General features: G+C 39.7%; 1 protein-coding gene across 1 annotated transcript; it reads right to left on the reverse strand.

Moving 5' to 3' along the window:
- Positions 1 to 2,789: 2,789 nt before the first annotated feature.
- On the reverse strand, positions 2,790 to 22,560 carry kcnj19b (potassium inwardly rectifying channel subfamily J member 19b). Its single transcript, XM_036572992.1, is given in 4 exon segments — positions 2,790 to 3,481; positions 3,483 to 3,762; positions 6,629 to 6,845; positions 21,442 to 22,560. Coding segments are annotated over 4 exon segments (1,539 nt in total). The 5' UTR covers positions 22,108 to 22,560; the 3' UTR covers positions 2,790 to 3,105.
- Positions 22,561 to 22,825: the final 265 nt, after the last annotated feature.

Below are 22,825 nucleotides of genomic sequence, written 5' to 3' on the forward strand. Positions count from 1 at the left end.
CTACATGCCGCAGGGTATACACGTACAAGTGGTGGGTATCAATTAACGTGACATGAAAACAGCACTCCCCAAGTGATTTATTAGAATTTTTAAATAGATGAAAATATTATTTAAATGATCTCCATGTAGAAGCAAATGCATATATTAAGTTTACAGTGTGCCATCATCCTGCGTCGTATATTGCAATACGTTCTATATCGCAAAGAAGCATTTCAAAGTCCTTATGTTCGCCTCATGAGGTCTGCTGGGTATAATTCACATCTTCAGACTAACGTCATATGGACATTTAAGTAATCTTATTGAAAGACAGGAGCACGTGACACGAAACGTTTCACATTGTAAAGCCTTCACATACAAAAAGGCATATTTCTAAATAAGTAATTTCTAAAGAACTTATTGAAAGTATAGGTTTGTCAGAAATAAAAAGACAATATGGTTTAGTTTGATCAGTTAAGAGTAAATTAATAAATAGAATAGTGTGATACATGTGAAAATTTTTGCACTACAGCAATAAAGGTGTGCATTTTCATATTAGTTATGTAAATATGAAGCTTACTTGAATCTAAACAGAACACTTATGGTGTCAGTGTCATCAACAAAGAATTAATCAGTTTGATTCTTGAATAAAGCAGTGCAAGACATGGCTGTTTCCTTTGTGTAATCGCTCGAAACAGTGGCTCCCAATCCTGGTCCTGGAATCCCCCAGCCTTGCATATTTAGTGTTTTCTCTGCTTTAGCACACCAGATCCAACTAATCAGCTAATGAACAAGCCCTTTCTGAGTTGAAGTGGGGGGTGTTAAGGCAGGAAAATACTCATTTTAAAAGAACAGTTCAAAATACATACAAACTACATAAATACTAAGTTTAAATAAACAATAATACAGTCCGGTTCATAAATATTTATACTAATTAAAGGAAATTAAATATTGAATATAAAAGCGCAGACTTTCAGCTTACATTTGAAGGTATTTACATCCAAATTGTGTAATGGTGTAGGTTTCATGCATAGCCCCCATCATATCCTATTTAGGGACTCAAAAGTAATTGGTTAATTGACTACTAAGCTGTTCCATGGCCAGGTGTATGTTATTCCCTCATTCCCTCATTCCCTCATTTGCTTACAGGTAAACAGATAAAGGGTCTTGAGTTGAGCTATGTATGAAAATGGTTGTTATTCCTACACCATTCATCTGATTTGGGTGTAAATACTGATGCACAGTGAGAGCTGGATACAGTTATTAATTCAGCAGCACTACGGTTTTCCCTCAATAACCAACAAAATGACTACTTATGCTTTTAATTCTCTGTCTTACAGATGTTCACCCCAATATAATAATTTTTGTCTATGCATGTTGTATTTGTTATATATATATATATATATATATATATATATATATATATATATATATATATATATAGTACTGTGCAAAAGTCAGAGAGCACCTTTTCAATTATTTCATTTCCTGTCAAAACGGCCACAAGTTATTCATTTTTAGCAACAGGAAAAAGTAGAAAGCATATTTAACAGAAACCTAAAGAAAAGTCTCAACAATTAAATATAATATTGAATGTTTCAGTATTTAGTGTGTCCACTTTTTGCCTTTATTACAGCTTACATTCTTTTTAGAATGCTTACAGTTTTTTCAAAGAAATCTGCAGAAATATTTCTCCACACCTTTAGAGTTCAGTCTTAGAAGCTGGATGCATTTTCTGCGTCTCACAGTCCAAACAATCACACATTCAGTGATGTTGAGGTCTGGACTCTCGGAAGGTCAGTCCAAAGGGCCTCATTCACCAACATCGTCCTAGGTCTTTTCTTAAATTTGCTCTTGAGAAAGGTAGAAAAAGTCTACATCAGATTCATGACATGTTCTTAAACTGCAGAACTGTTCACACCTTTGTGCTCTTGAGTGTGTGTAGATTCTGTTCTTACCTAAGAACAAATCCCAAATAATTTTCTTGATGAAAACTGTGTAAGTGGGTTTTAGAAGAAATATCTTCTTAAGAACAGTTGGTGAATGAGGCCCAGTGTTCTGAGAACACCAGCAAATTTTTTCTTTTGTCTATTTCCTTTTCTCATTAATGGCTTCTTGACAGTTACACATCCTTTCAGACTCATAGTGTTGAGTTGTTGAGTGGTCTTCTCGCAGTGGAAGGATGGACAGAGACACCTGTGGATATTTTCAGATCTGAAGGAAGAGGGGAGCTTGATTTTCTCCTCTCTCTCAAGGATGAAAACTTTAAGTGCTGTTTATCTGATGGGGGCAGTTTTGGTGGTCTACCAGTCGTTAGGAGCCATATTTTCTCTATATCTTTTAGAACTTTTTTAACTTCAACTTTAGTAATTTTTAGGAAACTTCTTATTTCCCTATTGACTTTCCCCTTTCCTTATGGAAGTGGATTATCTTATATCTCACCAGAAATGAAAAATGAATAGTTTGCACTGAATGGCTCATTTGACTGGAATTTAAATAACTGAGAAGTGGTCTTTTGCACAGTACTGTATATCTTTTTCTTTTCTGTTTAATGTATTTGTGAGCTCCACCTGTGCTTGGGGGTTGATGGTGAACTCTGTTAGACAGTTTTCATCAACATTGTCTGCATAACCTTACAGTAATATTTAATAGTTATCTCTATATTTTAACACTATATAAAGCAGCTATCCCCAGAGCACAGGGGCACAGTGGTCATGTTGATGCATGACTTAGAAAATAAATACAAATAAATAAAGAGAACAAAATACTTCTATCAAAACCTATGCTGAAACTCAATTCTAGCACAAGCTATTAGCATTCAGGAAGCAAGGGTTTATGAACTAATCATACAAACTTAAATATCATGGGATGCTGTGATATCATTGTATTTGGTTATTTTACCCATGTTTTTGGAAAAATTGCGATATTGTGATATTGATCAGTACTGGCCAGCACTAGGCAGGGACACCCTGGGACCAAGTTGGGGAACCACTTAATTGAAAGAATCACAGTATAGTCCAGTTTAAGTACATGTTTAAATCGTGCTTTAAAACAAGCTCTGGCCTCTTGAAGCCTCTCTGCTCAATCTTTAGTCTATGGTTCGAAGTCAACAGTGTCTTGGCTCATGCCTCAGCGGTCCACGTTCATCCTGCGCAGTTTGGCAGGCAGATTGTCCTCTGGCCGGCCGCCGGCCACAGGCAGGGGGTTGAGATTTGGCCCCGGAATAGGCGGAGGCAGCAGAGTCAGTCTGTGGTGCTCTAATTCTCCGGTAGACTGGGTGTGAGCATCTGAGCCCACCTTCAGAGGCTTCAGCTGGAGCTGCTGGTTCCCCACTGGTTCCTCTGGACTGGCGAAGGAGCCCAGGCGCTGAACCCTCAGCGGCAGGTCGCCTGTGCTGGATGCTTTCTCACTGGCCTGTTGTGTTGCTGGACCACCTCCGGCTTTCAGGGCCTCTTTGCCATTTCTGGAGCTCATGCGCTGGAGCTTGCTGGGTAGCCTTGAGGTGGGATTCCTCCTGTGGGACGCCATCCAGGGAGAAGATGCGTTCCCTGCGGCTGATCCTGGGGTCACCTGGGGTGGGGGTGAGGGGAGGGGCCGGGGAAGGCAGGCAGGACGTCTCCTCTTGTTCCTTGACGCTGTAGGGGGGTGTGGGAACCTCAAAGGTGCTGTGGAACTGGGAGTAGTCGACCCGGAAGAAGCCCTCCTCAAGAGACATGACAGGCAGGAAGCGGTGACCCCATAAAACCTCGTCCTCGGTGTAAGAGGTACGAGCCTGGCAGGTCATACCTTGGAGAAACAGAGGGAGAGAGAGAGAGAGAGAGAGAGAGAGAGAGAGAGAGAGAAATGACAGAGAGTTGGAGGCAATGAGTCGGTCTTGGAAAAAGAAATTTAAAGGGGACATATTCCAAATTTCCAAACTTCCAGACTAATTTGTGAGCTTTTTTTTTACCAAAAATTTAAAAATAAAATTAATAAATAAATAAATCTAAAGCTTTCAACTTCAAAAATAAAAATAAAAAATCTTTTAAATAAGCATTGACAAAATACAAAAAAATGTATCATTTTCACCAGTTGAAATTTAGGGATTAGGGTTTGGAACAGACACCTCTCAATATAAACTACCCTATAAATCATGATTTTGTATGTATTTAGCAGATAATTATCATAAGATAACCCTTGTACATATCTAAGGTTTGAATACCTAATTGTTTTCTTAAATCTTTTTTTATTATGGCACCACAGCTTAAACTAATTCAGTAGAACGATCCACGTACAGTATGTAGATGACCTCTGTTCCAATTGGCCGCCCTGTTTTGTGCCTCGTTCAAACAGCAGTTGAGGCTAAAAGTGGAACAAACTGTTAAATCCTCACAGATGTTACAAATCTTCAGTCACTCCTTTTGGATGCCTCAGCCCTTTGGAAGTACAGTGGCATTCTGCAAAATGTATAATTTTAAATGTAATAGTAAAATGATACATGACCTTCTTGACTGCCATGAACAGCCAGCACAACATTTAACTACTTTTTAAATGTTTTTTCCATTTTTTGGACAAGTTGTTTTTTACTGTTTTCTTCTGACACCATAACTCTGCTAACAACACTTATAACTTCAGTGTGAATAGGTGGACTAGACTGCTGTAGACTGAATGGCCAGTCAAATGTAAATGTGTCTATGGCTGTGATGTCACAACAATGAATAATTCAGAAAGGTTTTTGCAGTTTAGCTCCCACTGACTGATGTGTGAATGACAGAGATGGAAAAAGTACAAAACCTCTCAAAATCTTTGTGGAAATGTGAAGCCAGAAAGGCATTGAGTGAAAGCACAAAAGCATCAACTTACAAACATTCTCAAGACTGGAATACAGGGCATCTACTCTAGCATAGGTTCCCCTTAAACACCATAATTCTGTTGCGCTCCTATTTGTTTTGCTCCTATTTTGTTTTTTTTAGACTTATTAGCCCAGAAGCTAATCTTATCTGACTGTGTGTGGTGAGTGTGAGCACAGGCATACTGATCTACGTGCACTCACACAAAACAAATATGACCTCATATGAGAAAAGAGCCAAGACGGTGTGACTCGCCAGAATTTAAAGTGTTCTGATCTGATTGTAGAAAAAAAACATTGAAGTTGTCGCCTCTGGAGTGTAACTTACTTAAAAATGCATTAACAAAGAAACGTTTGCACCTCGATCTCACCTTGCAGATGATTCTACATCATCAGAGACTTTTTGTTCTGTCAGTTCATCACAGAATGCAGCCTGACTCTGCTCTCTCCCACTTGCTCTCTCTGACTGCCTTTGATTGCGTATGTATCTTTAGCTGTGAGAGGCTGTTTCATTGTGTCAAAAATAAATCTCTGATCCTGTATGAAGCACCCTATATGTTCAAAAGTATGTGGACACCTGGCCATCACACCTATATGAGCTTGTTGGACATCCCATTCCAAACCCATGGGCGTTAATATGGACTTGCACCCCTTTTGCAGCTAAAACAGCCTCCACTCTTCTGGGAGAGCTTTCCACAAGATTTTGGAGTGTCTATAGGAATCTGTGACTGTTCGGGTAAAAGGAAAATGGTAAGGTCAGGCACTGATTATGGACGAGAAGGCCTGGCTCACAATCAACGTTCCAATTCATCCTAAAGGTATTCCTGGCCAACGGCCCCCTAGCAGTGCCATCATGGTCCACAGGTTGAAAATCCATAGGGAATTTTGGTGCAACAGCATTGCTTGGTGCTATAATATGCAAGAAAATGTTACCCAACCAAACACTGTCTAACTGACATGAAATTTCACATGCTGTGTGCTGTCCTGGCTCGGGTTCTATGAGGCTGATATCTGAAAAAAAATGGCTGCAGTCAGCCAATAAGATTTCAGCAGGTATTTGACAGTTTGCCAATCACCACAAAACTTGATATATATCTCCAGTTATGGACTCTCTACTACTGATTGAAGTTCGACAAGCATCGATCAGTGGGGTCTGAAGAAGCATGCCAAATTATACAGGCAATCTAACGTTCTGATTTACATACATTTTCAATACAGTAGTGCAATGACAAGGGATTGTCTGATTGACACCAAAGTTGGTACACCTGCTTAGTGCCTAATGTTGAAACAGGGTGCAAAGATCGGTGGGCATGTGTTGATAGGGGGTGCTATTGCAGTAATTTTACATGTTGAACCTATTTGTAAATTCATCAAATTATAAAACCATCATTTCCAATACATAATCCAAGAAAAACAACAGATATCATTTGAAAGTCTGTCATACCATACACATGTATGCATACATATTTTTATTTATATAAATTTAAAAAGATACATTTTTAACAATTCTCAAGTGAAGGACAGATCTTCTAAAATTATACTTAAGTACAAATGATCAAGCATTATACAACTCTTATGCATTTTTATGTTTTGACCCTTTAACAATGTTTACAACTTTACTTCAAACTCTTGTTTTATAAAAGCAAGGCAAATTTGTTTTTGATATGATACGACTCCTTTATTATGCATAAGTCGTGAATCACTGCTGTAAGCTTTGAACTCAGCTATCCTTCTTGTTTTCTCATAAACAACAAAATGGCTTTGTATGAATCATTTATAGCCCTGATCCATTTGTTTATGTAGTGATCTCAGTGTGATGCTAACCTGTGGTTTCTACGATGCCCTCCAGAATGACAACAATCTCGAACTGCTCGCTCATGAGAGAGCGCTGCGAGAGGTCGAAGAAGGGGCTCTTGGGGTTTATCTCGTGGCAGATGGTGAGAGGAGAAACGAGAAAGAGCTGATCAGCACCCGTCCCGAAGCCAACATCCAACTCCCTCTGGTCCAGAGGCAGAAACTCACCCTCAGGAGTCTGACGAGACTACAGAGAGAGAGAGAGAGAGAGAGAGAGAGAGAGACAGTGGGAGACAGTGGGAGAGAGAAGGAGAGGGGGAGGGAGAGGGAGTTTATAATTGCAGAAAATCACAGAAAAACTGCCCTACATATTAGAAGAAAAGAGCGAGCTGATTATACAGACAGCAAGCTTTGCAGACAACTTGTGAGACAAATCATCACTTTGCTATTGTTAAGAAAAACAAAACCTATAAATAACAAATAACCTTGTAAATAACACATTTTCTGTGCTGTATCTATTTTTCATTTCTATCTCATTTCTATCTCTCTCTCTCTCTCTCACACACACACATATATATATATATATATATATATATATATATATATATATATATATATGTGTGTGTGTGTATGTGTGTGTGTATATGCTGTATATAAAATTTAATTTCTACTCTTTATGTTCATCATGAATCACTTTGCCAATAATGTCAGAGTAAGAGAAAGACACAGCGAGAGAGATTGAGAGCGACAGAGCAAGAGAAAAATCTAGTCAAAGAGAGTGTTTGATACAGAGAAAAACAAACAATACAAACAAAGAATGAACAAAAAAACTGAGAGAGCACAAAAGAGACAAAAGAGAATATGAGAAAGACAGAGTCTCAAAGAGAGAGTGGGCCTCATTCACCAATTGCTCTTAGTAAGAAATTTCTTTTAAAAACTCACCTACGCAGTATTCAAGTAGATTCACCTGATCTGTTCTTATTACGGATTTGTACTAAGGTAAGAACAGAATCTACGCACACTCAAGAGCACAAAGGTGCAAATAGTCTTTAAGAAAGTCATGAATCTGATGTAGACTTTTCCTTAGGACCTTTCTCAAGAAAAAATGAAAGAAAAAAACTTAGGAAGATATTGGTGAATGAGGCCCAATGGGAGCAAGAGAGCTTAAGAGCATGTGAAAAAGAGAGTCAGAGAGAGAGCAAGAGGAAGAGAAAGACAGAGAGAGAGAGAGAGAGAGAGAGAGAGAGAGAGAGTGTGTGTGTGTGTGAGAGAGAGAGATAGAGAGAGAGAGAGAGGAAACATGACAGACACAGTGAGGGTGCTGAGGTGTCTCTCTCTCTTGTTCCTCTGCTGATGTCTGATCAGCGGCAGTTACACTGATAATGTACAACTGTTACAAACCTGCTCTCCGTCCGTCAAATTCTGCTCTCCGTTCTTATGAAAGTGCATGTCCTGGAGTGCACAGACAAAGACTTTAAATGAAGGTGTGCTCAGTGTAGATCTCACTGCAGCTCTGGACTGATATAGGCAAAGGCGAGAAATAAAGCAGAAAACTGTTGGTTCATGTTCACAAGGAGCGTGAAAGTCGTTTGCCTCAGCAACCGCACATGAGCAAGCCCGTCGGATTAGTTAATAGACCATAAAGATGTCAAATCCGTATAACATGCTGAAATTATAATTCGGATTTGAGCTAGCAACATTCCACCATCTGCACTCTAAACAGGCCTGGCTGTCATTTCAGACTGGCTGATAAACCTCTCTTAACTCAAACAGAGCAACAGAGAGACGCTTCAACGCTCTGACAGGCTTTTGAACGATAGGACACGTACAGAGACCCCCTAACTAAAGGACAGTGGGTTTCTTTAATAAAACTCCAGGGAAGTTATGATGGTTTTGTATTCAGGATCATTTTGGTCTTGTGGGTGATACAATACGCATGTTCAAAGTAGGACCTACAGTTGTATGCAAAAGTTTGCATGCACCTGGTCTAAACAACCTAGAACCCGCTTACATCACAGAACGCCTGTCTGTTTATGTTCTGACATGTAACCTTAGATCTGCAGATACTGACGTTCTGCGCATACTTTCTGTAAAATACAGAAAACATGGAGAGGCCTCGTTCAGTTATTACGCTTCTGAACTTTGGAGCTCAATTCCACTTTTTACTAGACAGTCAAGCTCAGTCAAGCTTTTAAGAAACATAGGAAAACGCACAACACTACAGAAACTTTTGACATTGTTTAAAACAATTTATGTGATCAGAAAGTGTGTTTCTTTTGTTTTCATTAGTTATTAATAGTTATTATCTTGGTTAGAAGAATACATATAACACATACTCGGTTCCTGACTCTCACTGTGTGCCACTTATTGCCTGTATTTGCTAAATTCCATGAGCAGCTAATCTGATTGAACTTAGTAAAGGACTGTTTAGCTGAACTAGGCAGTGGATGGTAACTGTAAATTCTGGTCTCCCTCGAGAAGAGCATCGGAGATAGTTAAGCTAACACACTCACATATAAAATAACAATATATTGTTTATTTATTTGTTTTTAAGCTAATGTAAGTTTTTTTTCCAAATAGATCAAATAGATAAATACCTCATGGCCAGATGGCTTTACACATCATTTTTTCTGATGGCCTAAGACAGGGTGCTCAGTCCTGGTCCTAGAGATCTACCACCCTGGAGAGTTCAGATATACCACCCTGGAAAATTCAGATCCAACACACCTAAAGGCCTTCATTACCTGGATCAGGTGCATTAGATTAGGGTTGCAGCTAAACTCTACAGGGTGGTAGATCTCCAGGACCAGGACTGAGCACCCCATGGCATATGACTTTAGCACCGTACTGAACTTTGCAAGAATTTCTCATTTTCTATGAGTTGGACAGTCTTAATCTAGGACTAATTACAAGGCTGATATAATTTGTCCCTCCCACATAGCTTTTATCAAAACATGTGCATTCCTGAACTGGCTTAAGTCTGAGCAACCCAGCAAATGAAAGCTAACTAGCTACTATCTCATTCTCAAAAGCAGCGTGGGTAGGTTAGCCTATGTAGGGTAATCTTATAACGTTAGTTTTGCATAGTAGCATAGCTGGACGTTGCTGCTCATAAGAACATCAGCTCAGGCCAGGACAGTTCTCACCAAGTCAGGCTGCTTTCAGAGCAGTGTTTTTTCAGATTTCTATCAGGGTCGTTGATGCAGGTGGGCCTGGGATTGATCAATCCCAGATTGATCCCTGGCTACTCAATCAAATGAGCAAAGAATATTTATTAAGATACATTTTTTTAAGATAATGAAATTTGGTTTCTGTGCCTGCTGTCACTGTATTATGGCCAAGCTTTGCCTTGTTTTTTTAACCCTCCAATCTCTGCTTAGCAACTGTTGCTATTTACCACTACCTCAAGCCTTCTGTTTGTTATATGCATGGCAGTGTTTAAGTTTAAGCTCCCGCTGTGGTCAAAAGATATGTTTGTAGGATGTGTAAAAGTGACATCCCGTGCTCAATAATGTGGAGTATGTTGTTTTCTACCCATCCAAAGCCAAAACTTAATTTAAAAAACATTATCTGCAAACTTGGTACTTAAAATGCTCTTATAATAAATACAACAGCTAAAAAGGTGTCAAAATGTCAAAGCAAATTGTCTTTATTTGTCTGGTGCCTGATTTTAACTCAGTTATGTTGTCCTTATTCAGCAGAAGTTCTGCCTGTGGTGAGTGGCTGCATGCTTTATAGTGAAGGATGCTGCTGGTTAGTGAAGTGTTGGTTGGTCCAATGTTCTGGTTCATGTGTACACAGTCTTGCTAATGTTTTGTACCACCATATGACTGTACCTATGCCACTATTTTTTTATTTTTTTTATTTCATACAATATTCCTGGAATGTTAAATCTTTTTGTGTATGCGATACAGATTATCAGCCCATCAAATTCTGGACTAGCATTGGCCTGGTACAAAGTAGACTTTAATGATCACTTATCCATATTTTTCTTGCAGTTTTTGCCTGCTTATAAGTTTGTTTTTTTTTGCACAAAAGAAGTAGGAATTAATTTTTACATGACCATTTTCCAGCCTTTCAAAAGTGATAAATGTGCTTTTGCTTGTAAAATCACCTACAGCATTAAAAAATGCAAATAAATACTAACAGGGCACAAAGTAACAAGATTTTTTTTTTTTTTACAAGCTGGTTAGAAGAACACAGGTTTGGTTCCAGATTTCTCTTTGACACCCTCAGCCACTGCGTAGGTTTGTGAAATTCCCAGCTCAAATGACTTAATGAAGGACTGATTCAGCAAAAACAGATGTTGGATGATAACTACACATAATACTGGGCTTCCTCAAGGAGAGGTTTGGAAATGGTTAAGCAAACACACTGAAATATAAAATCACTACTGATTGTATTAATATAATGTGTTCATGTTTCGTATTTGTTCTAATGTTAGTGCTGAGCAAATAAATGTTTGCTGCCAAGATAAACAGCTTTTTAAATAGAATTTTCTCTGGTAAGACGTTTGCACAGTACTGTGTGTATATGTGTTGGTTTTTGTAAGGTCACAAAAACAGTGAATTCAGAATGGGCTTTTTTGCAGGTTGTTTTCCATATATAGACTGTATGGACTGTGGAGTGAATGTTACATTTTGAAACTTTTGGATCTCAAAAAAAAGTCAGGAAATTTGGATTTTCGTGATATGGCCATTTAAGCCTGCCAACGTGAGCAAAACTGTTGATCAGACCAAAACAAACCGCATGTCCCGTTTGACTGACATTGTGCAAGCATGCAATTATTTTCAAAAATACACTTTCCACACTGTTCCTGCCATCAGCCTGCAGGACCCCCGTTTTACAGCCCACGTACAGCACCAGGTTCAGATTGCATAACAGCTTATGGGAAAATATGACAAACATTTGCTAAGAGTTCCTGTATGCCGTAAAACTCTTCAGGCTGGAGTTTCTATTACATGGAGCTCATCGTCAGTTTATGAAGTACTTGAGTAAGCACTGCCGGGCATGGGGCATGTGGAGTGATGGGGGGGCATAGGGGGTCGAGCCCCTGCCCCTTTTGTCTCAAAATTTCTACTGCCCTTTTTGATGGGCTCTAAAAGGTTAATATGCTGACATACGTCATATGACAGTGCTAGTTCTGTGTGGCTTTACAATACTCAGCAATGTTATCTCAACTTTCACAATGCATGAAACTGTAAGTACATCACTCTTATTTGTTATGTATGGCATAAAGACATAATAACAAAACATCTACATTATAATAGCGGTGTCATTTGATAATAATATCAAGACTATGCATGTAGAAAGTCTAGGTTTATGAATACTGATGAAATTTTAAGTTTATAAGTTTGGCCAAAGCTTTCTTGGCCAGCTAACTGATATCATCACACAGTGTTTATGCACAAGCTGGCTTTTGGAGTATGTCACTGTACTATTCGTATGTTTTCACAGCATGCCGAAAAAGGAGTGAAACAGCATTTATTGTCTACGATAGCCACTGAGCCATAGTGTTGTACTTCAGCAAATGCTAATGGATGATTCACCAGATTTCTACTTTTGTTAGTCACAAACATGTTAACCCCTAAAATCCCAGGCTTATTACATACTAAGGCTTATTATTCAGTAACTACATGTACTTCATTGCAAACTGGCTGAGCTGTTCTTAGGTTATAGCAGTGTGTAATATAACTTTGGGCCCGCCGGTGGACCCTGATCAATTAAGGGGTGATTATATGTCGCTAAAGTTTTCTATTTGACAGCATCTTATTTAAATTTTCAATTCCACCTTAAATGGTGCATCATCTGTACAGGCCACAGAATGTAACTGATGCATTTCACCATTTAAGATGAAACGAAGCTGGTGACCTTCAGTGAACTGCAGCTTTGTCACGGTTACTGTAGTCACTCCAGTTTGAACAAATTACTTCTGCAATCCGAAATCTTATACTAAATTAAGTTAGACCCCTGCCAGAAAATATGACCAGTTAATGATCATCATGTCACATATCTTTAGGATTGTTAAGATAATAGATCTTAATAATCTAGATAATAATAATAATAATAATAATAATAATGATAATAATAATGATAATAATAATAATAATACATTTCACAGATGAGCTTAATACGATTATCATGGGTTAAATAAAGAGTTGAATAATATAACTGTCACTGTAATTATTTATAGGGCATTTAATAGGATTAAATCTGTTCTTGCAACAAGTATAGACTTGAACATACATTGCATTTGTATATAAAGCACAACATTAAAATAACATTTTCATACACTCCAAAAATCTTGATATGAACAGCCCCCAGAAGTGCCCCCACAAAAATGCCCTTTCAAAACACCTCTGCCCCTGCCCGCGCCAATGTCTGCGTATGCCACTGTGAGTAAGCACGGATTCCTTTGTTAATTCCAATATGCATTCCTCTGACTTGTGTCGTTTGCATGTGAACATAAGGGACTGGCTAGAGAGTGGGTTTGAGCTGGCCGCCTGCGCTGGCGGCTCCAGATGGTGAACAGACTGAGCTCCACTCATGGTGGTGTACCCGGAGCAAAGGGTGAGACTTTTCACAGGATAGATGCAGTACCCACACATCGCCCTCAGTGCTTTCAAAGGAACACTTCCAGCGCATACACATATACACATGCACATGTAAGCATGTCACGAATCCAGACAAGCATTACTTTCAATATATGATTGCGCCAGAAACAAAAAACAAAAACAAAAAAAAAACATACCCACCAAGCAACAAAGTGGATATCAACCATTGGAGACCAAAACAGAAAGATTTCTGCTGTCATCTCTGATTATTACTGTCAAAATGAATGAGTTCCTGCGGTTCTACACGTGCAAATCAAAGTAAACTTGACTTTGATTATTGTGCCTCTGCTTTGTTCCGTCTCTTCAAATGAAGAGTGAAAAGACCTCCAATTCCTCTACTTACTGCAATGTTATCTTGAAAACCAAAGATAAAAACAACATTCCACATACAATCAGTGCATTTTTGAGAATATAAATGCACACTTTCCTTCATATTCACAACACAAATTCTGTAAATTCCTCTATGCTGCATCACTGTTGGACTCTGTTATAGATAAGAGAAACTGAAGACAAATGCCTGTCTACAGCCTGGCTGGCACATTTCACACATTTCTTTCGAAAGGAAGTCCATGGAGGAGCTGAGCCAGCCCTGAGGTTTGGGTTCCCTGGAGTTGGGAGGTGATGTGAGGAGAGGAGCTGCAGCAGGGGAGGATGTTTAGCAGGAATACTAATGTTTAGGCCTGCAGTCCCCGTTCTCAGTGTGGTGTCCCAGGTGAGGTTTAATAATGGCAGTGTTGGAGGCACTCGCCTGTCTGATCCATCACTCAGGAGAGCCAGCATTAAAGCCCTGCTAATCTAACCATGAAGCTCCAATCTTCACTGCTGCCTCCCACTGCTTTCTTCACAAACCCAGGAACGCTGACAAGACATGGGGCCATACTAATATTCCTTATTACATGTATTACTTAGGTAAGGACATATGTATAATAATAATATGTTTTTTTGATTTTTCTACACCATTTTTTTACATAACTGTCTTTTTTACATACATAGTCTGTCCACCTGTCCATCATTTTCACATTAAAAAATATTACATCAATACAATTATTGCCAAAAATAAACTGAAAGAGTAACCTGTGTTGATGTAATGTATTGTAGCATTGGCAGAAGAAGAAACACAGGGGGCTATGATTCTGCTGCTAATTGGCCACAGGTTCACCCTGACAGTGACCCCCACAAGCAGACTCACCATAAGCAAACCTAATGATAAGCAGATGATTGATGATGACTAACTTTCTAATTTCACTACAGGCAGTGGCCAGAAGGGTGGCCATCTTCATTCTAGGGTGGCACTGGCACCCCTTGGCTCAAGTAAGTACCTACATATAATAACTTTTCCCATATGTATTATATATATAAGCCTTAACAAGCAGCACACCATGCTGCAATCAAAAGAAATTCCAGAAGAGAGAGCATATATCCATAAACTAAAATTAATAAAATGTATCAGTCTGGAAAAGCTTACAAAGCCATTTCTAAGGCTCTAGGACTCCAGCGAACCACAGTGACAGCCATTATCACCAAAATGAGAAAACTTGGAACAGTGGTGAATCTTGTCAGAAGTGGCTAACATAACGGCTCATCTCACATTTCCCAAAAACACCTTGATGACCCCCAAGCCTTTTGTAAAAACGTTCTGTGGACTTATGAGTCGGAACATTTTGGAAGACAAGGGTCCCATTATATCTGACGCAAAGAAGAGTGGGCCAGAATTCCTCCACAGCAATGTGAAAGACTGACTGCCTTTTACAGGAAGTGTTTGGGTGCAGTTGTTGCTGCTAAAAGTGGCACAACCAGTTGTCAAGTTAAAGGGGGCAATCACTTTTTCACATGGGTGATATAAGTGTTAATAAATGTTTTGCCTTTAATAAATGAAATGATTATTTAAAAACTGTGGTTTTTGTTTCCTCATGTTCCCCTTGTCTTATAACCTAACCTAACCCTTTCTGAGGTGAACTGGGCGATAAGGATTAAAAGCCTAACCCTAAACCTAATCTTAACCTTTTAAAAATGAACTATTTTTAAAACAAAACAAAACAAAATGACAAAACGCTTTACAAAGTCAGGACAACTTTGTTGGTTAGAGGCCTGTGCCAGTAACTGAGTTCTATTATTCAAGTAAGCATGAGGGAAATCATGGTAAATGGTTGATATTGGATCTTTTACAATGAAGCAGTTGTGGGAGAAAACACAGTGATTTTAATCTTTGTTAAGTAAAAGATTGTGGTCGTAGTATACTGTCATCTTTAATTTGGCCACAGATGTGTAATTATTCTAGTACGAAAGAACGGAACTGCAAATGTCACACCAATGTTACCACTAGAGAGTTTATGGCAGCTTCATGTCATTCAAGCCAAAAACTGTTTCGCCTGATGAACGAGACCTGAGACAAGTTTTTCTTGCATTTTTCCCAAGACCCAAGATGTTTTTCAGTCGGAAACCTGATGCTGTGTTGTGAGGATGTCCTAAAATGTGCACTGTACCATAGGGCTGGCTTTTGTACAGGCATGATAGCTGCCTGCAGCATAGAACATGTTCAACCAGCACAGCGAAGTCTGTAGAACAATCTTATCTATGTTAGGTACAATTAATGTGGTATTAACATACAATATCACATCACCTAATGTTTAAAAGTTTAGTTATGTTTATGTGTGGGATCAGTGGTGTCTTGCTATGGATTGCTTGAAATAAATAAACATATTAACTTTTTTTTAAAGGTGGTAAATGTGTTTTGATCAGTACTGGGGGCTATTACCACATTAACTCAACAAGAAGGCAAAACTTCAGCAGGAGGTGGTGACCACTGCTCTAAACTCCAACATCAGCCATTTACAGTCAGGTCACTAAGTATTTGTAATTTTGCCTCTGTATACTACAACAATGGATTTGAAATGAAGCAGTTGAGATGTGACTGAAGTGTAGACTTTCACCTTTAATTTAAAGGGTTTTGACAAAAATATTGCGTTTCGCTTACAGTTAATTCATTACAGTAATAATAAATATTGTCAATATTGCCACTGCCAAGTTTACTGGTTCTCAATTATTTTGTTTTTTATGATTATTGTGAAGAGGGTTTTTTTGTGTGATGTCAGTGATTAAAGAGGAATTCTGCTGATTTTTCAAAATGTCTGCTTAATTAAGTGGTTAATATCTAAACACAGTCATTCAGAATGGTTTGATGTAAAATGCTGTGTTCTAGATCATCTTCTCGAGTCTGAATTGTTCACAGTGGTGGTGATAGGAACCAGATTTGATGCCTCCAAGAGAATGTTATCACAAAAAATATGCTGCCTGAAAAAATAATTTTGCAATCATTTTTTGTGGTGGAGAGGCACTTGAATGGTGTTATAAGGCAAACTAGTACCCAAAGAAGTTTCTCAGATTTCCCACTTTTATTTACCACTATTGTAAATCAAATGGCAATATGTGCGTTACAGCTTATATGGTTCCTACAATAACCACTATAAAGACATTTGAGTCAGTAAGTTTCTCTAAAATGCCATTTCAGCCATTTCACATCACAACAGTCAGTATGACTTTGTTTACATCTCAGTAATGGAAATTTACAGAGATAAAAGAAAAAGAAGGTGGAAGTCCCCTTTAAAGTGGTTACTAAACAACTATGCCTGCCTATGAGAAAAATAAAGTTTTAGTGACTGATTGACTGATTAACTTCTGCTATGGTGGTGTGACCAAACCTGAGACATGTACAGTTTGTTTTCACTCCTGTTGTAGCTCAGTGGTGATAGAGGAGTGTAGTAATAGTGTAAATCTCTGAAGTAGGACAGAGTGCTTACTCTGCACACTGATGCGGTGGAGAGATGTGCTGCTACCACTGGACGTTTTCTCAATCTATTGCTCTGTGTTTGACTACACCAGATGGAGAGAGAGATAAAGAGAGATAGAGAGGGAAAAGACGAAAAGTCAGGCCGGTGAAGTCAGCCATCCGTCACCCCGGCCTCTCCGCAATGCGCCTGCTCACATCTAGTGCTCTCAGCACAAGGCAAGACATCGACTGTCAATCAATTCCTCCTTTTCTCAAACCCTAGAGTACAACCCCCACCCCCCCCCCACACTGCCACCACCCCATCCCTCTCACACGAGTGTTCTACTCCTTCTTCCTCTGATCAAGTCTGCCCTTCATGTCTTTACTCGTCTCTTTCTTCTCCCCTCATACTTTCCTCTTCTGTTCCTCTAATCCTGTCTCGCCTCTCTTTCCCCTCTCCCTGGCTCTAACTTCTCCTCACTCTCTCTGCCGAAAAGACGATTAGGAAGCCACTAAAGTATATCACAGAGAATATTCCAGCCCAAACTGGTGCTGCGTTCCTCTGATAAAAATTGTAAAAAAAAAACGAGAAAGAAAGACGGATCTTAGGGAGGGTTTGGGATCAGATAATTCTGAGAAATGTTCAGCAGCTCCATCTCATAGAAAATTAATCGGAGAGCATAGCAGAAAAGAAAGGCCAGAGGCGGTGATAAATAAAACAGGCAATTATTAGAACTGAGTGTAAACAGCACATGCATTTGTTCTAGCTGCTGGTGAATATTAAATGCCATGTCGCCCGATGAGTCTGCGAATCTGTGTGCGTTTTAATAAACGAAAAGACTTCTTCCGTCTGGGTGACCTTGGGCAGAGAGCTTGATGCAATATTACGTCTTTTTCTCCCTGTCACTCAGCCTCTTTCTCTAGGGTACATTTCAAAGGTGTAATGATCCACTGCCTTGGCTTTTAAACCGCAGCCCTCCAGCATTCTCTGACAGCTAGCCAAGAACAGACTCAAAATCTGCTACACGTCAGAGATGTATGGGCTGCAATGCAACGCTTCTGAGGGGAAATGGATGCCTAGAATGAGATTTGTGTTCGTTTGAGTAGCTCCTTTATCTTTTGTCCTTAAGGGCAAACGCAAGCACTCAGGAAATGGGTGACTGTTCCTAAACTTCCTCTGATTAGTATAATCCAATTGAGTGGCAATCATGTAGCGTTTAACCTTGCAGCCAACCGTGAGTTCTATTGAAGATCAATAAAGGTGGTCAGTGCATAGTTCTGTTCAGTTTCCTGTTCTGTCCAGCAGTGATGTCACTGAAGTCACTAAAGAGAGCATCAGGATAAACACGATTGTTATCTTTTTATTACATTGATCATTCAAAATTCAAATTCAGCCAAATTTCACTTCTGAATCTGGAGCTGAAGTTGAAGTCCATTTGAATGACAAGGACTATTCCATGGCCACTATAACTGTAACTGTTAGGTTTAGCGCTTAGCATTATGTTGACCCAGTATATTGACCTTTCTTCTTCTTTAATGTAATTTTTCTCATACACATTATAAGGTATGACACGCAGGAAGATACAGTCATATGGCAAAGTGCGGACACCCCTGGTCAAATTACATGCTTGTTGGCTTTTTAAGTAATAAAAGTCATCTAATAAAACACAATTCCGCACATTTTAATGCACAATTGTTGTTTTTGTGTTGTATTTAACACATCAGGAAAAATAACATATAAAAGGTGGCTTATGCAAATGTTATGGTATATTATATATATTTCTTCCAGTGTGGAAGATAATTTGGGTTGAAAACACATTTCAGACTTTTAACTAAAATCCTTTTGCTTTGAGTGACCTCATGCCTTAATTATGTTTATCTTATTAAAATAAATGACTGAACATTTCATTTTGTCACTACCAAATGTTACAGTAGTGACTGTTTCAGTAGTGACAATTTTAGCTCATTTTGAGGAGAACTCCAGTACATGACTAGCAAACACAGTTGCACACTCTTGAAACCATAAAATTTTTCATTAAAGCACAAAAAAGTTTACTTAATTGCAGAAAACATGCTTTTTTGAGCCACAATATTTGAATTCTTAAATGTTAAATTCTTAAACTTCACTGATTTTCAGTCTTTGGGACACAGTTACTTCAAAACAATGAGATCTAACTGCTCACTATGTGGCCATGAGGGACAGGGATGCAGTCTCACTTCCTGCTCTGAAATACAGGGGTATGTAAAATAAGACTCCGCCTATGGACTAAAATTCTTTACGTTTCAGTTGTAACATGGGGGACAGTATTTTTTGAATACAGTTAAATAAATGGCTGACAAATCTAAATTTTTTCAAATCTATTTTAACTTCACCTTAGAAGAATTAAAAAACAAACAAGCAAACAAAAAAAAAACAACACTGAAAAATATACAAAAATGTAAGTATTATTTTCACAAGGAAAATTTAAGGGTTAGAGTTTGAGACAATCACCTTCCAACAGAAACACCCTATAAATGATGATTTTGTATATATTTAGCTTTACTATCTCAATGTTTGCCATAGGTTTAAATAGATCATTTTTTTAGATTTATTTTGCTGGAGCACATGGGATTAATTCCAATAATAACTAAACCCATCTGTGAGTTTCTCTAGGATGCACAAACTTTTCACATCAAACCACTCTGAGTGACTTTATTTACGTCTTCACTGTTTCATTATTTTTGAGGACAGGTTTAATTCCCATAATAATAATAATAATAATAATAATAATAATGAGAACAATAACAGTACTGTAGTGGTCAGTGCCAGTTTGAAATGTTTCTCCGCTGCACTTTTGGACTCTGCACTCTAGAGAGAAGTGTCATTGTTTTAGCTTTACTGAAGCCCAAAAATACTCTTGAAATGACTAAAAAGGGAATTCCACCAATTTGACAAACATTTCAACATAATTTAATAAAATTAATGAGATGTAAACAAAGTCAGTCAGAGTGGTCTGAAATTGCAGAGAAACTAACTGACCCTTCTGAGTTTCTGTGAGGGAGCTTTTAGATGCATTAAACTCTTCAGACGTCTGGTTCCTACCACACTGTGAACAAATCTGACTCTGTAAATTTCTTTAGAACAGAGCATTTCACATTAAACCACTCTGATTGACTTTACATCTTAAAGGGGAATTCCACTGATTTTGCAAAACTTCAGCATAATTCAATCATTGAGAAACAAAGTCATTTAGAATGGTCTGAGAAACTTACTGACTTGGATTTCTTTACAGGTGACAGGAACCAGGGGTCACAATGTCTACAATCCAAATATAGCCACTTTATTTACTATTGGAAACCACCAGTAAACCTACACATGTCTTCTGAGTTTGTATGTGTGATGTTTATGATGGTAAATTAGTGGTGAATGTGAAAACGTATTATTGAAATGTGTTTTAGGCAAAATCCTTCTCAAAACTATCATAAACCAAAGTCTGAGACATCAGGCAGAGTATCAGTGACCTCTTCATGTACTAACCTTCTGTGAGGGAGCTTTTAGAAGCATTAAACTCTTGAGACATCTGGTTCCTCTCACCATCACTGTGAACAATTCTTTCTCTAGAATGAAACGTTTCACATCAATTCATTCTGAATAACTTTGATTACATCTTGACCCAATTATGCATTTTGAAACCTCCCAGCAAAAGTGCATACATGTTCAGAATTCCATATGTGGCACAAGCCCACCATAAACAGGCCACTCTAGGTGACTATGAACATTATTTAGCCCCACTCCAATGAATATTCATTATTAGTTCAAATCATCAGCAGTAATTATCATTGATTATTCATTACTGAACTGCACCCTCGTGCCTACAAATTCACAAAATACATGATGTACTGTGTGTGTACAATATAAATTTGTGCCGTCAAACATCACTATGAGCGTGTCACCTAGTCTATGAAACGTAAACACGACTACACACTCTGACTGGTTGCACAAACTGAGACTGTACTGATCTATAATCTGTGTATTTGAATAACATATTTAGGAGCTGCAGCTTCTTTAAGAGAGAGGAGACAGCACTGCTTGACTTTTGTACCTTGGCTTAATCTGTGCCTGTTGTAAGGGGATGAATGCAGTTTTCAAGTCATACTAGATCATAGCTTAGTAAAAACTATGAAGTGACAGATCAACTGTGCGCCAACCTGAACAAATAGCCATTGTTTGGCATTTTCCACCTATTGCTAATCTAAAAGTTGATAGTCAACAGAGAAACCCCCTTAGTAAAGGCTTACCCCCCACCGATTCCTAATCCATAAATCTCAAGTGACGGCCCTGGGGTCAGCTTCTGAGTACATTTCTAAACTTGGATCTTATTTTGTTCAGCTTGAGCCCAAACGCGCGTGGCCTTTCGGTGTCGTTGCGCTCGAGCACGACCCCAGAAAGGAGATGAAGCCCACTGCAGGTGACCGCTGCCTACCTTGATGAGTTTGCACCTGATCTGCGCCGACACCATGTGGCTGTTCCTCAGGTTGCCCACGCGGAACATGAGGCACAGCTTGCCGTCCCGCTGCGAGATGACGGCGTCCTGGCTGAACATGAGCGTCTCCGCGCGCTTCTTGGGCTGCGACATCTTGATGAACATGCAGCCGATCAGGAAGGCGTCCACGATGGAGCCCAGCAGCGACTGGAAGAGGAAGAGGATGATGCCCTCGGGGCACTTCTCGGTGATGTAGCGGTAGCCGTAGCCGATGGTGGCCTCGGTCTCGATGAAGAAGAGGAAGGCGGAGGGGAAGTTGTAGACGTTGGCCACGCAGGGGGTGTACGAGTCGTCGTGGCCGCGGCCGAGGTCCCCTCGGATGTAGGCGATCACCCACCACATGGAGGCCATGATGAGCCACGCCACCGTGTAGGTGAGCAGGAAGATCAGCAGGTTCCAGCGCCACTTCAGGTCCACCAGCGTGGTGAAGAGGTCCGACAGGTAGCGGCTGGTCTCTCCGCCCAGGTTGCCGTGCTGGACGTTGCAGCGTCCGTTCTTCTCCACGAAGCGCTGCCGCTTCCTTTTGGCTGGCGCCGGGAAAGAAGACCCCTGTCCGGTGTTGACCACCTGATAATCGTCGCCGAATTTCCTCCTGATCACTGACATGGTCAAGCTGGGATGCTGGGAGAGCGCGCGCACAAGTCTCGCTGAAGTTTATCGTGGGACACCTCCTTTACGCACGGCATGGGCACGGGGTCACGCGCCTCAGCCGGACACCATCGCGAGCGGTCCACAGTTTTCCTATAAGGATCTTTCAGCAGCAGTCCATAGACGGGGAAATGCACCAGGAGAGCTGTCCATAACTTCAAACCGCCATCCTCGAAGGATCGAAGCCCTTCAGGACTCTCAGAAGTTAATACAACTCTGAGAACAGCAGCAGCACGAAATGATTTTTTTGCAGGAATGAGCGCCTCTTCTTGCTTTCCGGCTTCTGCCCATTTAAACTCTGCTGTCACTCTGCTGTCCTGCTTGGCACCTGAGGGCTTTGAGCGTGCAGTAGTAATGACTGACCTACTACAAAGCACAGACAAACTGCGGCACTTGTGCTTGTGATGCCTACGCTGAAGAGAGGGAGGCTGGGCGAGTGTGCATGTGCGTCCAAACCAATCGCGTTTCTTTGGAGCAAATGGGATTTATAGTGGAGACTGCACAGGGCCGAGAACGCAAGATCTGGTGTCGCCATCTGCTGTTCGAATGGTGCATGACAATGGACAATGGTCCCTCTCTCTCTCTATGTATATATACATGCGTGTGTGTGTGTGTGTGTGTGTGTGTGTGTGTGTATATATATATATATATATATATATACACACACACACACACA

The sequence above is a fragment of the Colossoma macropomum genome, unplaced genomic scaffold, assembly GCF_904425465.1.
Source record: "Colossoma macropomum unplaced genomic scaffold, Colossoma_macropomum, whole genome shotgun sequence".
NCBI classification, from domain to species: Eukaryota; Metazoa; Chordata; class Actinopteri; order Characiformes; family Serrasalmidae; genus Colossoma; species Colossoma macropomum.